The 16063-nt window shown below is 36.8% G+C and overlaps 1 protein-coding gene across 2 annotated transcripts; it reads left to right on the top strand.

Moving 5' to 3' along the window:
• The first annotated feature begins 3588 nt into the window (after nucleotides 1-3588).
• On the top strand, nucleotides 3589-8192 carry LOC113271641 (protein OS-9 homolog). 2 transcript variants are annotated; one of them, XM_026521534.1, is made up of 9 exons: nucleotides 3589-3811; nucleotides 4664-4782; nucleotides 5640-5716; nucleotides 6320-6523; nucleotides 6728-6799; nucleotides 7121-7236; nucleotides 7315-7381; nucleotides 7491-7600; nucleotides 7735-8192. In XM_026521534.1, exons 2-9 carry the CDS (start codon nucleotides 4695-4697, stop codon nucleotides 7958-7960), a joined length of 960 nt encoding a protein of 319 aa, XP_026377319.1. In that variant the 5' UTR covers nucleotides 3589-3811; nucleotides 4664-4694; the 3' UTR covers nucleotides 7961-8192. The 2 variants fall into 2 exon arrangements, with proteins under 2 accessions (XP_026377319.1, XP_026377320.1); XM_026521535.1 differs by lacking the exon at nucleotides 3589-3811 and having other exon boundaries at nucleotides 4645-4782.
• The last annotated feature ends 7871 nt before the right edge of the window (nucleotides 8193-16063 follow it).

The raw sequence follows: 16063 nt of genomic DNA, 5'->3' as shown, positions 1-16063 counted from the left end.
TAGCCGCACCACCGTGCCAACGGCATGCCAACCATGCCATCCACACCTCCGCGCCAAAGTCATGCCAACCATGTCAGCCGCACCACCGTGCCAACGACATGCCAACCATGCCAGCCACATCTCCACGCCAAAGGCATGCCAACCATGCCAGCCGCACCACCATGCTAACGACATGCCAACCATGCCAGCCATACCTTCGCGCCAAAGGCATGCCAACCATGCCAGCCGCACCACCTTGCCAACGACATGCCAGTCACACCTCACGCACCAAAGGCCCAACCATGCTAGCTGCACCGCCGTGCCAAGGCATGTCGGCCATGCCTCCATGCCGCTGGATGCCAAACGGAGGGTTGCAACAATCAACGACTACCCTTCCCTCTGAGATGCAAATCTCAACCGTACAAGTTCGCCACCAAACGCGTGGAAACTTCTGGACCAATGCCAAATTCCACGGTTTATGCCAAAACCCTAATTTGGTCGCACCTAAAACATGCCAAGGCAATGCCTCCATGCCGCTGGCTGCCAAACGAAGGGTTGCAACAATCAACGACTACCCTTCCCTCTGAGATAAAAATCTCAGTCGTACAAGTTCGCCACCAAACGCGTGGCAACTTCTGGCCCAATGCCAAATTCCATGGTTTATGCCAAAACCATAATTTGGCCACGCCTAAAACATGCCAAATCCACGCCGGCCATGCCTCCATGCCGCTGGTTGCCAAACGGAGGGTTGCAACAATCAACGGCTACCCTTCCCTTTGAGATGCAAATCTCAGCCATACAAGTTCGCCACCAAACGCGTGGCAACTTCTGGTCCAATGCCAAATTCCACGGTTTATGCCAAAACCCTAATTTGGCCGCGCCTAAAACATGCCAAAGCCATGCTGACCATGCCTCCATGGCGCTGGATGCCAAACGGAGGGTTGCAACAATCAACGGCTACTCGTCCTCTTGAGATGCAGATCTCAGCCGTACAAGTTCGCCAACAAACGCATGGCAACCTCTTGGCTGCGATGCCAAAACTTCGCGGTTTATGCCAAACCCTAATTTGGGCCACGCCAAGAGCATGCACGAGCCATGCTGGCCATGCCACCATGCCGCTAGCTGCAAAACGGAGGGTTGCAAGAATCAACGGGTACCCCTCATTCTGAGATGCAAATCTCAGCCGTACATGCTTTCCACCAAACCAAACGATTTGTGGCAACCTCATGGCTGCGATGCCAAAATTCCGCGGTTTGCGCCAAACCCAAATTTTGCCGCGCCAAGAGCATGCACGAGCCATGCCGGCCATGCCTCCATGCCGCTGGCTGTCAAATGGAGGGTTGCAACAATCAACAGCTACCCCTCCTCCTGAGACACAGATCTCAGCCGTACAAGCTTGCCACCAAACCACACGACTTGTGGTTGGCTACACTGCCAACTCTTTGGTCACGACACCCTAATTTGCCACGCCAAGAGCATGCGCAAGACATGCCAGCACCGTGGCCACAACACTGGCTACCAACGGAAGGTAGCCACAATCAACAGCTACCCTTCCTCTCAATATGCAAAATCTCGACCGTCGAAGGTCGCCACCGAACCGGCAAGCCTCTCAATTTTAACTTGCCAAACAATAGCAACATGCTGAACGTTTTCCACGAAAACACTCGATACATCAAGACATGTCACAAACTTGGGGATGCTCATCAGGGTATTGGTCTGGCGGTTTACAGCATACGGCGTGAAATATGCCCGTTACAAGAAAGTGTCATAAGAGTAAGGCGATTAGTAATGACAGGAAATAATGGTGAAACATATCCTTCATTATGGAAACATCAATTCCAGGCGTTACCCGTTACCATTCTCTTCCATTACTCAACCGTTTCCACTTCTTACGAGGCCAGGGTACGTTTTTTTGCGACTTGTATAAATAGGTCTCACCTATTTCCACCAAACAACAGGTTTTGGTCAGGAGAATACAACACTCAGAAATCACCTGTTAGCTTTCTACATTGCTAGCGTTTCACTTTCTGATACAAGTCGTAAAACAACCACTATTCCAGAATCAACTATTCTGGTCTCAACACTCTCTTCGCTTCCCTCCCCAAGACCAGCCCTTCTCCTTCACTTTGTGACCGAAGCAAGTCTGGAACGGCCATTTCTTGGTTTAGGCCGGATCTGTACAGATTGATCTCTCGAATCTAAAGTACTCCCGTGCAGTACATTGTTTAGGTTTTAGACTCGTTTCTCACCCATACACGAAATTACCAAAATCAGCAGAAACCATTTTCACCCTCAAACAACATGGTACAGACTGTGCATAGTAAAGATTGATTTAGCCAATTCGTAAACAATTTTTTTGTTTATTTTTATTATTTGACAAAACCTTGATTAATTAATTTCAAACCCTTGACCACAATACCATGATAAACTAATAAGCCACGTGCTCTTATTTAGTGCATATTTTTGGTTTGGTTTTTAGACTCGTACGAGGCTCAAGTCGACTCATACGAGTCATCACATAAAATCTCAAACCAATTCGTTTCACCTGTGTAAATTGGATAATTTTAATTTGAATTGTACGAAATTATTGAGCAATTCAGACTTAGCTACCGATTCAAACTCTTTATCCTTCCATTTTCTTGTATTTCCTCCCAGAAAAGTCTTATAAGAACCCCAAGTGTTCAAGCCACTTAAGTTACAAGCTAGTTAATCGACTGGATGCCATGTTTGGTTCTTATCCCGTTCATAAGATAATACTATCTAATTGTTAAAATCATCTTATTTGTATGTATAATCATATTAGTGTACTATTTTCATCACTTAATTACATTATATATACACATATATTGGTCATGATTCTCCGTTTCAAGATTTAACTTGATTTTAAACCTAAAAATAGATAACGGCTTGTTCACGGTTCATAATTTAAAAACTTTGATTGTAGACATTGAATATATTCATTTAAATCATGGGAATCATTTTTTTTCTTTTATTTAATTTTTGTTTTTTTCCCATCCGAAAACACCATATACTTTTAACTATGTTTATTAAGATATGACAAATCTCAATATTTTGGGCATATGTTTAACACACACGTTGCTAAATATATGAAATCCAAAAACAATGAATGGTAAATTCATCCTGAGATTCCACCTATAGCTTATTTGAAGCTAAACAAAATGGATAGAAGGTGCACCTCATTACGGTGCACCTATAGCTTAATCAAATTCTGTCTAAATAGTGCCAAGCTAATATTTAGTTTCAGTTTTTTTTCCCAATTTTTGTTTTTAAATAAATATTATTTATAAGTAAAAATTTTTAAGAGAAAAAAAATGGAGATATACCAGGAAAATAAAGGAGATTTAGTAAATAAAAGAGTTAAAAGTGAAAAAAATAAGAATAAAACTAGAAATTCAGAAACAGAAACCAAGTATCCGTTAATTACACGAAAACTCAGTTTTCGTAAAGTGAATTTTTCAATTAAAACTCAGTCTCTATGTGATTTTTCTTAACTACAACCTGATGCGACTGATATAATCGACTCTAAAGTGCAGTAAACAAATTTCCCTACATATAAACAACACTAAAGACCATACTAATTGAATTTGGCTACAAATAAGTTATAGCTGGGCGAAATGGCCATTGTGATTGGCCGAAAGACGTAATCTGAAAAGGGTGAAAAAACAATAATAAAGAGGGTATTCTCGTAACTGTGACAAAAGTATAAAACCCATCTCTCCCGTCGAAGTTTCAACTCAAGTCAGTATTCTTACACCACCGAAGAGGAAGCAGCAGAAGAAATGGAAGTATAGCTCTCTTTTTTACTAATAAGGTAAGAATTCATTCTGCACTGCTTCAATTTTCCCTAGAATCAATCAAATAGTCTTAAAACCTCAATACAGATGATGATTGCTGCATCAATTTGGACAAATATTAGGGATTTTAGAGGCAGGCAGGCTGGAAGGAAGGATTTATGTTTCCTAGGGATTTCCAGGAATCGCAGGCACGAAACATATTTCTAGAATGAAATCCCTCAAACCCAAAGCCTAATTTCTGTAGAGATCAAACATAATCGCTCTGCAATTACGATATCTAGGGTTGCTCTCGGTCTGTTGCACATTTACATATTGATTTTATTATAACTTTTGGATGAGATAAGTTTGAACCCAGTACTGCTGACTTGAAATCTCTTTTGCTTTCCTGCCCTAATTCATTTAAGAAAAGTTTGATGTGAGTCAAGATTTTTAGATACTTGTTTCCATCTACTACTACCTGTTTAAATTATAGAGTGTTAAACATAAGATTGGATGGAGGCATGTATAGTATGGAAGCTCATTTTTACTTGATTCTATTTGAATTCAACCATGCCATGAGATTCATGTATCAAAAATCTCATGGAAACATAAATGCTCCAACCATACAGATCATCAGCATATTTTGGGTTACAAATTATGTTCAGTTTTGGAACGAATTTCATTTTACGCAGTATGCTGACCTGGGTTCATAAATTGCCGTATATGACAATTACAGTGATTGCATGTTTGGAATTATTTGTTCGTTGTAGATTGACTTCTCCTTTGAAGTTGAAAATCATGATTAAGTTAGTAATGAGTAGAACTAGATCAGTCCAGTCGTTGATGTTAATTAGTTCTGTGATATTCTTAGTCTGCTGATTTACCCCCAGGCTATTAAGATTTTCGGAGAGAGGGAAAGAGATGACGAGGTTATCTTGGTTGGTTCTCCTAATTTCACTTCATTTCTTCAACAATGTTCTGGCGGATCAGATCTTCACACCTCAGGCAGGTAATACATCTCCGCTGCATTGAAATCTCTCCGTTCGCATTAAGTAATATCTAGAATGAAATCATTTTGTTTGTTTTGTAAATGTTAGTTCGACCACACCTTTCTCCACTTAATCCAAAGTTGGATACAGAATCGTTTAAGTAGCCAATTTTGAATTATGTAGTATTTCAATGATCCAGGTCTTTCAGTTAGAAAGTCATGATCAGCTACTGTATCTATAACATGCTAAGACAATGACCTTATATGCATTGATTTTGTTTATTCTGCTCAGTTTCTTACAGTGGCTAATGCCCATGTCTGGATGTTCCTATGAGTTTAGCATTTCTCGAGTGTGGTTATTTTTTATTGGAACTGCGCAACATCAATTCTGTCAGTAACTTATTATTAAATGCTTGAAATCAGTCCATTCAGTCAGGTGCAAAAAAAACACCTGCATATGCACGTAATGACCACACATCGTAAGCTTTTGAAATTAATTTGTGCATCAACCTATGTCGAATGAACTCACATATCTCAGGAGCTATCATGCTTTTTCTTTTTTTGAAAGCAATATAATGTCTTTGCAAAACCTAGCCTTCCGCTACCAGTTCCTTTCACTTAGCTGACTTAGAGAGTTTGCCTAGGTACAAGCATCCAAGCAAACCAAGTCCACATAAGCTTGAACATTCTGTTTTCCTAGTGCCATTGTCGTGTGATTCATTTTGCATATTCTTTTTTGTCAATAATTTTACTAATTCTGGTCATTGACATGTTTAGCAAGATCTCTTGGAAACAACTTGCATTTTTAATTAGAAACTATGATGAAGCTTGTAAATTGTGATTCTTTGAACACCCCTTTTCTAACTTTCAGTGAACAGGTGGGACATTTGGTCGTAGCTCTCGTGAACCAAAATACAGCGTTGAATACCATCAAGCAGATTCCCCCTATCAACCTGTGAGTATATGATCTGTACTAGATGCTTAACCCGTATTACTAGAATAGTTGTTTGTAAGGGTAGATAACATTTTATGTCACCCTCATGTTTTCACTTCTTTATTCACTAGAATTTATCTTCTGGAGAGTTTCTCTGTGATTTCAGTTCAGGAACATTAGAAGTTATGCCGTGGTTCCTGAGAATTTGTTTAGATTTGCTGATAGCTTGGCACCTGTATTGCCATTAGTGCCCATTGAATTAGGTTACCAACAATAAAGTAGCTGGCATAAAGATTTGGCTAGGCTTCTGCCTGTATCTATCTATCATTCCTTAATGATCTGGTTTAACTCTTGAAACGACTGGCTTCATTTATCTTTCAATTCGTCAGTCTGCGCAAGTTTCAGATGCCAACTTTTTTCTTTCAGAATAGGTCCTCTTCACGTGGGTGTCTGTTTTGTAGTCTTACCTCCTTCCAGGAGACCTGGTATGGGTTCTTAGCGATCCATTAGCACTAGAGATAATCTGAACTCGGCTATTATTTTTAGCATCTGAAGTGCCAGACTTAAAATTGGATATCAAATGACCCTAATTAACCTAACCTTAATGGTTGTGCTGTTTCACAGAACGATGATCAGGAGTCATTGATGATGTCAAATGAGGAGGGGAAAAAGTACATGTGTTTCTTGCCCAGTGTTGAAAAACCGAAAGCTGAAAGTTCAGTTGCTCAGCGTAATTCAAGCAATTCGATTGTTGAATCAGAAAGAAGTATGAGATTGAAGACACCAGATGAACTTCTTGAGAATTTGAAGGGTCCCTGCTTTATTAGAGTGAGGATTTATCACCAGAAAACTATCAAAGACATCTTAGTTTTTTTCTGTATCTTATTATTTTGTTTTTAGATGATAGGAGTCTTTGACAGCTTGTTGTATATCTGTCTTACAAAAGCACTGCAGTCATACTGCGAGTTTGCGTATTCTTTCAGATTAATGATAAAATAATTTTCTCCTAAATTTTTACTCCCCTTTCTGCAGCAAGAAGGCTGGTGGACCTATGAGTTCTGCTATCACAAGAAGCTGCGCCAGATTCATTTGGAGGGAGATAAGGTAAAAGCTCTTTTTAGACTCTCGTTCATTCAAAGTGTTCTTCTTCTAAAGTTTTGAACTTTCTATGAATTATCATCCTATTCTGGGAAAGCTATACAGACAACTCATTAGGATTACTGCACACAGAGTAGATGCTGACTTTGAATGTTCAAGAACTTCACAGACAAAATTTTGTTGAAGGTTGAAAACAAGTTTTGTAGCTGTTCAGACTGTTCTTAATCATTTTCTCGAATGGTCTCTATTGTACATTTGAGAATTAAATCTTATAAACTGGACAGTTATGTAACAATTTTTTTTTTAATGTTCATTAAATTTGTACAGGCGCTTCAGGAATTTGTTTTGGGAGAATATGATGCTGAAGCCACTGCTCTTTACAACCAGAATTTATCTGATTTTTCTACTTTAAAAGATCCCCGCTCAAAAGATGCATCTCAAAGGTATGAATTCTTCTCTAGTTGAGATAGAGAATGGGTGAAGTTGGATGAGAAACTTACAACTCTTAATCATGTGTTTAGGTATCACACACACATATACACGAATGGGACCCTCTGTGATCTCACAAATCAGCCTCGAGAAACTGAGGTATCAAAATGACATTAATGAATAGTATATATTAGTTTCTTTTTCTCCTTTGTTGCGGTTGAATTAGAAAAAGAAACAAATTCTCAAGTGGATTGAAAGCATTCTACAGGTGAGGTTTGTGTGCCAACCAGGGCCTAAAGGTGTGATTACTTCTATTGCGGAGCTATCCACTTGCAAGTATGCGCTTACATTTCAAACCCCGTACCTTTGCAAGCACCCGTAAGCCCAATTGCTCTCATAATTGTTATTTTTTTTTCCTTCCATATCTGTATTACATGCTTGCTTTATTTTGCATATTTTTGTTAGAGCTTAACTACTGTTTTTTGATAAACATATCTGGGTAACTTTGACAGGATGTTCAAACAAGAGAGACCCGTACAGCACACAATCTACTGTAACGAGCTTCCTGAAGTTGTGGGAAACGAAGATCAAATCCCTCATAGGGAAAGAGAAGATAGCGTCAGTAGCAGCCCTACTAACTTTAAAGATAATGAAAAGATAAAAACGGTTGAAGGCATTGTCGCAGAGCTATCTAATTACGAGGAAGATGTTGATTCAGAACAGTTCGCAGCAACATAAACCAAATCGGCCCAAGTCTGAGCATGGTCTTTGAGACTTGTCTTCCACACATGGAAACTAATTAATTAGATTCTAGATACATCAGTTAATACACTTTTGCATATTCTCTTTTGGTCTTATCATCTTTGATTGGTGATTACTTCTGCTAGTAAATCAAGTAAAAAGCTCCTTATAGTTCGTATATAATCATACTATGGAATAAGATCAGTACCATGTAAAATTGGAAAAATCATAACACTGACCACAAGTGAAATTCACTTGAAATTGGGTAGAGTTACGGTTCATTTTGCACAACATAAACCAAGATGCACATTCATTAACTCCTCACCAGATTAACGCTCCGTATTTGGAACCACCGAACGTTGCAGACTCGCCCGTCCTTCGATTTGCTTAGTTTTGGAAGGATATGCCATGTGGTTTTAGGACCGTTGTCAAAGTGTGTTGACCTGCTTATGTGGTCATGTGGTTTTATCACCATCTTTTCCCTGCTCACCTAACCGAAAGTCACCATATTTTTCCTGCTTACCTAACGCCAAGTCCCTAATCCTTTCGCTTACCCTAGTATATAATTATCCTTTACACTTTCCTTCTTGGCTCACCAATTACCACCATGCAAGAAACAGTATTGGAGAAATTTTATGAGACATCGGAGGAAACTAAAAACAATGTGAGGATCTTTGGCGCAGAGAGTGGTGGCGCCATGGGATTCGTATTACTATTACAAGGATACGGAAAAATTTATAAAAGACATTTTCTTGAAAAAAGTTTTTAAAGGGAACAGTAAAGTACATTCATTCATTGATGGTAAGATGGACCTTAAATGGTCCACTTCCTCATGTCTCCATCCATCCATCCATCTAGCTAGTTTCTTTCTTTCTCCCGTCCAAGTTTCAGGATCTTTATGACCTAGATGTAAAATGGCCATGCTACCTAGTGCCATTGAATTATTTACACTAGTAGCGTACACGTGCAGTAACAAAAGAAGAATTGGATATATGGAAATGAAAGTATATGCACGCTTGCAGAAGAATTATATATATATATATATATATATATATATATATATATATATATATTAAAAAAGATGTGTATACGGTTTGAAAAGAGAGGAAGAAGAATTCCCTTTAGTTGGTCAGGAGATGTTCTAAAAGGAATGTAAATTGACTAGATTATTCTTTTCACCTTAAATCAACCAAAATCAAATCAATTTTTTTTTAAACCTAATGAATCAGAAAAAATCAAATCAAATTTTTTTCATCTTCTTCTTCATCTTCTCTTCTCCTCCATCAATCATAACCTCAATTAAAATTGAAAATTTTATCGTCTTCGATTAATCGACGATTTGAAAAAATCCGGTTAGGGTTTAGTTTATTTTGTTCGATTTAAGTTTAATTTCTATCGAAAAGTAGGGTTTCAGATGAAAATTGAAATTGAAATTTCTGGGTTTATGTGAGTTACGGTTGATTTTAACTCTATTACGAACCGTAACTGGAAATTTTGATGTTGTTACGGTTGGTAATAGTTTAACTACCAACCGTATGTTCTTATATCTGAGAATTTTCTTCAGTTACGGTTGGTAACCATTTTAGTTGACGAACTGTAACTCAGTTACGGTTGGTATCGAGCATCTGGTTACCAACCGCAACTCAGTTACGGTTAGTATCGAGCATCTGGTTACCAAGCGTAACGAGTTACGGTTGGTATCGAGCATTTAGTTACCAACCGTAACTGGTTTTACGATTGGGTTTTCTTCAAATTTAACCAGTTACAGTTGGTAGTTCATCTTTTACGAACCGTAACTTCAATTTACTGTTGGTTATGAGCAAAATTCCAACCGTAATTAGTTATGAAAATGTAAAAAAGTTGAATTTTTTACGTACTTTAGATAACTTTGAGCAACAAAAAGCTAGTTGGGACTAATTTAGAAGTATACACGGTCATTTTCAGGTCTTGGTTCTTTATTTTGTTGGTTAATTTCTTCAATTGATTGAGATCGACCTTCTCCTCTAAACCCTTTTTTTTTAACTCTAAAAATCTGATTTTGGTTTTGATTTTGAATTAATATAAGCGAAATTAATCATTAACACTAAACTTGAATTAATAAAAATTAATTTGTCATTTCTAATTTTTTGGATAAGGGACACCTAACATGATCATGTAACGTCCCTTTTTGTCCTATTAGAATGCCGCCCCTAATAAACCATGCCGTCATTGTAATAGGGTTGTTTTTTTTGAAGCATCTTAATGAGATATCTGTAATATATGAAGTAATGGATTCAAATTTTTCAGTTTCCAGTTCGTACAATGTAAAAAAATCTTAGACAAAGCATACTGAAACGAAATGTCAACTTTATCTCCTGTTATTAACATAACTTTCCTGTGGAGGCACATCTAGTTATCACAACGGATGACTAATTTGCTAACCTAATAATATTGAAGGATTAAAACCAAATTTAGAATAAATTACCTCGTGTCTTACCATGAGGCTTGTTTTTCAGTAAAAAATGCTCACATCTACTTGCATAGTAGAGCCACGTCGAACACATCTTTATTGTACCAAAAAACGGTAAGTTTAGTAAGACAATTTCCATCATCACCCAGTGAAATCATTGTTAGCGCGGTAAGCTAAGGTTTTGTAGGAATAGAAATATCGCACATGTGTTATATGCGAGCAAAGGACAATCAGATGTGTGCGAAGATCGTTGTTCAAGCCAAGATACGGAGACGTATTGAATGATGTCGGCCTAATCACGAGTAAAGTGTGAAAATCTGTGCGAAGCTTATAGAGTCTGCGAAGAAAATAATGTATATGTGCGATAGTAACGTACATGGATTCCGAAAATAAAGGATCTCTTAGCTGTCATCCACTATGTAATACCCTATATAAAGGGTAGATGGTCCATGTAGAAGAGGGAGATCTTTCTAGAATCCTTGTTCAAGAAATTAGGAGAGAGAAAGATTGTAGAGAGAGAGAGAGAGAATAAACTTAGGGTTTTTATTATCTGTTCTTGTGATCTTGATGAATAAAGAGATGATTTACATTGATCTTGGTTGAACATTGTTAGATTCTCATACTTGTGTGGTTGTAGGATTTCTTGAAGAAAACAGATCGGAGTGTAAATCATGTTGGTGAATTTGTTTAGAAATTGAAATCCAAATTACTAGACTTACAAAGGAAGAAGAATAATAGAATCTTCGATGCGGACTATGAAGATACAAGGAAAAGGAAGATATATACAATGTAATTCCATAACTAAAGAATTAATCTTCGATGCGGACTTTCAAAGGAGAATAACGGGAAAAATCCACAAACGAGATCACGAAGGAAAGAAAGTGGAGACGGTAGAAAAAGAATCTCCGTTAAAAGAATGGGAAAAAACGAAGATAACGTTTGCAGCAGACGAAATTTCAGAAGAAAATTTACAACGTATAGATCCATTGGTAATTACATTAACGGCTGAACGAAAAGAACATTGTAGATTAAATAAGAAATCCGAGGAATGGGTGATTAATAGAACATTGATAGATACAGGTAGTGCAGTAGATATTTTATTTTATCGCACATTCAAAGCAATGGGATACAAAGATGGAGAAATGACGCATTCAACTTACAATATCCATGGACTCAATAAAGCAGTTACAAAACCAAAAGGAGAGATTGTGCTGAGAATATTACTGGGATAAATAGGCACAGAGGTGACACTATGTGTCGTAGACATAGATTCACCATATACTATGTTGCTGGGAAGACCGTGGGTGCACGCGATAAAAGCCGTAGCGTCAACATTACATCAATGCATAAGATATCCAATTCCAAGTGGAATAGGACAGATTAAAGGAGATGTTTCAGATGCAAAGCTTTGCAATGCAGCGAATGTAAAGAGTTATGAAGGTCGTGCGAAGAAACGAAAAGATCGTTGGAGAAGGGTGAACGAATTAAAGAATGAAGAAGAATTTCGCATATACATGATCAGGGCGAAAGAGGGAAAAAGAATTCCGAGCGAAATACCAGAAGAAGAAGGTGAACCAATACAAGAGATAAAAGATCCAACACCGATGGGAGATCCAAAATCGAATTTCACTGCAGCAGAACCAACAAAAGAAATAAATGTTGGTACAAAAGAAGAGCCAAAAATATTAAAAATCGGAACTAAGATGGGAAAAGAAGAAGAAGAAAGTACAATAATCATTTTACGAGAATATAATGATGTCTTCGCTTGGGAATGGAAAAAAATGCCGGGAATAGATCCATATGTCGCGTGTCATAGATTGAATATTAAAAAGGACGCAAAACCATTCAAACAAAGAACAAGAAAGGTAGCAACAACATATCATCTGTTAGAGCATTGCTCGGTCGAACTCGCATGCGTTGTTATCTCAAGCATGTTTGTCAATGTTAGTGATAAAAACTATAAGTCTTGATTTCTAGTCTATTATAGCTAAGTCTCGGACTAGGATATAAAGTGTAGTTAAGCTCAAGGAATTCATGGCGATTCATCATACAAGTAGAAGAACTACTCAAGGAACCAGTGGAACTTCTCGACAAAAAGGTATGTGAAGACTTGAACTTATCTATCACTCAAAAGTCTATCTACTCTATCTCCTACTCTTTTAGACAAGAAGTCGTAGGCTATATATATATATACTTGGATTATATATATTTGGTATTTCGAGCCGAGTATACCTCGCCTATCTATATCTCGAAATATGTGTTGGTAAGATTTTCGCTTCAATCAAGTTTATCTTTACCTAGTGACGAAAGTCATGATATGTTTCAATCATCTTGAAAATTGCTTCACGAGAAATGGTGTAACAACTATATAACGTCCTCTAAGAATGTTTCAATGATTGAAATGAGAGTTTAGATTACATAACCAATGGTGGACATAAATATTATTGTGGAAACACATTGATGTATAAGTCCTATTCCTTGAACCAAAGTTTGCGAACTTTGTTGATCAAGAGAAACCGGAAGTATGGAAAGTGTCAAGTCCGCGAACTGCCGAAGTTCTCAAACCCGAGAATTTCTGCTGGAGTTGACAAACTACTTGCGTAAGCCAAGTTCGCGAACCCAGTCTGTGAACCAGCGTAGTTCTCATCCAGAGAATTTCTGCTGGAGTTTGCAAAACCTGACCGGTTGCTTAAGTCCGCGAACCTAGTCTGCGAACTTGAGAAGGTTATATATCTGAAGATGATTTCTGAACTTAAACTTATAAAGACTAAGGAATGCAGTTTTCAAACCGTGGATATAAAGTTCATGAAGTGATTCAATTGAATCAAATCATCTTTGCTTCAATTGTGTCTTGTGTAGTACATGAGATTTCCTTGCAATTGAACAACTCTCTTAACTAGTTCATTTGAACTAGTTATGGCGAAGAAGAACATGGTTGATAAGAAATGCTCATATGGCTAACCTTTTGGTTGACTATTATTGAACCAAAAATGCACACGTTTGGGTACGGTTAACAAACCTAGAATCGTGCAGTCAATTGTGTATAACAAGCTAAGTTTTCGATCTAACGGTTGAGAAATATTAACTTGAATATAAATCAGGTTTTCATCTAAAGGTGAATATTCAATGCTTTGTTACTAAGCTAACATTGATTGCAAACCATGATTTGAAAGACTACATAAAAGAGACATCTAGTATTGTGCAAAACTAATCCCCACACCTTACGTGTGATACTAGTTTGCATACTAGAGTCGATTCTCCTTCAACCCTCTGGTTTTCTTTTCTTAAACCGGGTTAACGACTTAAAGACTTCATTGGGATGGTGAAGCCAGACCGATACTACTTTTATCGTAGTTGTGTGATCTGATCTTGCATCTTCTATCGTACGAGTACAATCAGATTGATTGGCTTGAAATAAAAATATCTCTAATAGGCAAGATTAATTTGATTCTCTAATTTCATATTCAGTTGAACTCAAGATTTTTTATACTCTTGTGATGGTTTATATGATGGGTTTATGATGTTTTGAAAGTAATTCATAGTAGTTCTTTTTAAATTTGGTTTTAGGGTTCATGAAACAAATTAAGAATTTATTCTAATTTGGTATTTAAAATATATTTATCATAAATCTAACCATGGGTTCTTTCAATTCAATAGGAATCACTTCTCCTATTTGGAATTCGATATATGCGAATTCTTTCTTGTTTAAGTTTATTTTCATGGAAGAATGAATTCAATTCTCAATAGTTTGGTCATGTTGATGCTAAATAATAATTTTATTTACTTTGAACTCAATTGGGATTCTTAAATTGGGTATTTGGTATTCACATTTTCCCTTTTAATCGTCAATTTGTCTTTGAAACAATCTTATGATCTTGTTTATGAACTAAAAATTCTGAAACTGTACTGTTGTTCTGTTTTGTCGAGAATTTTCCGCATATATAAGCTCCTCAATACTTTATCCTACTATTATTATGTCAAAAAGGGGTTTCTAAGCTTTTAAAGGAAACCATGTTTTCAAATTCCATTGTATAATGAATTCTACACGAATTGTTGATTACAGACTACTAAAACTGAATTTTCTGAAGGACAACACTTCTGTCATATTTTGTTTAGAGATTTAAACATAGTTATGTACCTCATTACTCTTGTTTATCATATTTATGTCAAAGTGGAGTTTATTAGCTTTCTAATTGTACCAAAGCTTCTGAATTTCATTATGTAATGATTTTTATACGAATTGTTGAATGTCGACTGCTGAAACTGCAGTTTCTAAAAAAAGTAAAATAGTTATCCTGTCTTATTAAGATGTTTAAACATATCTTTGTACCTTATTACTTTTGGTTATTATTTTCATGGCAAAGTGGAGTTTCTTATCTTTCTAAAGGTACAAAATTCACTGCATTTCGCTTTGTAAAGAATTATACGAATTTTCGAAGATAGACTACCAAAACTGTTGGTTTTATGTGGACAGTTTACTATCAGAATTTTCAAGCCTGGTTTAGACCTGTTATTTAACTTTTTTTTTCTAATATTTTTTATATGATACCTTATTCTTTCTTATTCAAAATGAGATAAGAAACACTCATTTTCGTTGTGTAATGAATTCTATACAAATTTTTGAACGCGTGCTATGCAATATGAAATTGCAGAAAAATACTGAAGTTATCTTGTATTTGCGTCTCTAGTTCTTTAAATTATTGATTCTGAGTTTATTCCCAGCTCTGCGATTTAATACTTACCTGTATTTTTGATCTTGTTTTATAACAGAAAAGCTAACGTAAGTTGATTTTAAGGTTTGTGAATCAATATTTTGTTAATGGTTGTTCGATACTCGTATTTAACGATGTTTGTGAACGATTTATGAACTGTGTTGAGCCTCCTCTTGATTAAGAACACTACTGATGAATTTGTCGGGCCCACAAGGGGCAATCCATACTAATGGTGACCTGCGGAAGATCGTCCGGGATGATAGGGTAGTGTTCTGATAAATTTCGACAATTGGTTATGCGGACCCTTACAGTAGATTATTGCAAGCTCACTAGGTTTTAATGATTTCGATTGTGTATTGGCTTTGTAAGGCCTTTGATACTTCGATTTGGATGTGCTCAACAACTTAAGCATTGTTATGCTTTATTCGATTCTATATTTTATCGTTATTGTATTTGGGCATTCTTTATACTCGTGTTATCGTTTCGTTAACCCTCTACTGGGTTGTGGCTCACCCTTTTGTTTTGTTTTGTTTTCCACAGAGGTTGGGGTCGGCTTGAGGTGGTAAGCTTGCTTAAGCTTAGTACGTTGAGCTTTGGGGGTCAAAGTGAGTACATCACTTTGTGTTCATATATATTCATGTGTATCTGGATGGTTTATGAAAAAATGGATATTGTATTTCCTATTGTTTTAGTTTATGGAAAACTGTTACTATCTTTTCTCATTGAAGTTGTTGTTTGTAAAAAGAGTATTATTATTAGAAAGTATGGTTCATGTTTAAATGGTTTCATGTCTCATATGTTGTATTCTACATTTTTTGGCTAACTGGTTACATAAATGAAACTTCTTTTGGTTATGTTTAATAATAGCATGACTTTTACTCTTGTTTACAAACTGGTTTTTAATTCGTGCATCTCAAGTGGCAACTCGAAGAATTTGGA

This window comes from Papaver somniferum, chromosome 4 (genome assembly GCF_003573695.1).
Source record: "Papaver somniferum cultivar HN1 chromosome 4, ASM357369v1, whole genome shotgun sequence".
Taxonomy (NCBI): Eukaryota; Viridiplantae; Streptophyta; class Magnoliopsida; order Ranunculales; family Papaveraceae; genus Papaver; species Papaver somniferum.
This window is presented reverse-complemented; position numbering and strand designations above follow the sequence as displayed.

Excerpts from the sequence above, each read along its gene's own strand:
- LOC113271641 (XM_026521534.1), top strand. The coding sequence starts at position 4,695 with ATGACGAGGTTATCTTGGTTGGTTCTCCTAATTTCACTTCATTTCTTC. Across the intron at positions 6,524-6,727 it reads AGGGTCCCTGCTTTATTAGA|CAAGAAGGCTGGTGGACCTA; the intron begins GTGAGGATTTAT and ends CCCTTTCTGCAG. Across the intron at positions 7,237-7,314 it reads TCAAAAGATGCATCTCAAAG|GTATCACACACACATATACA; the intron begins GTATGAATTCTT and ends TCATGTGTTTAG.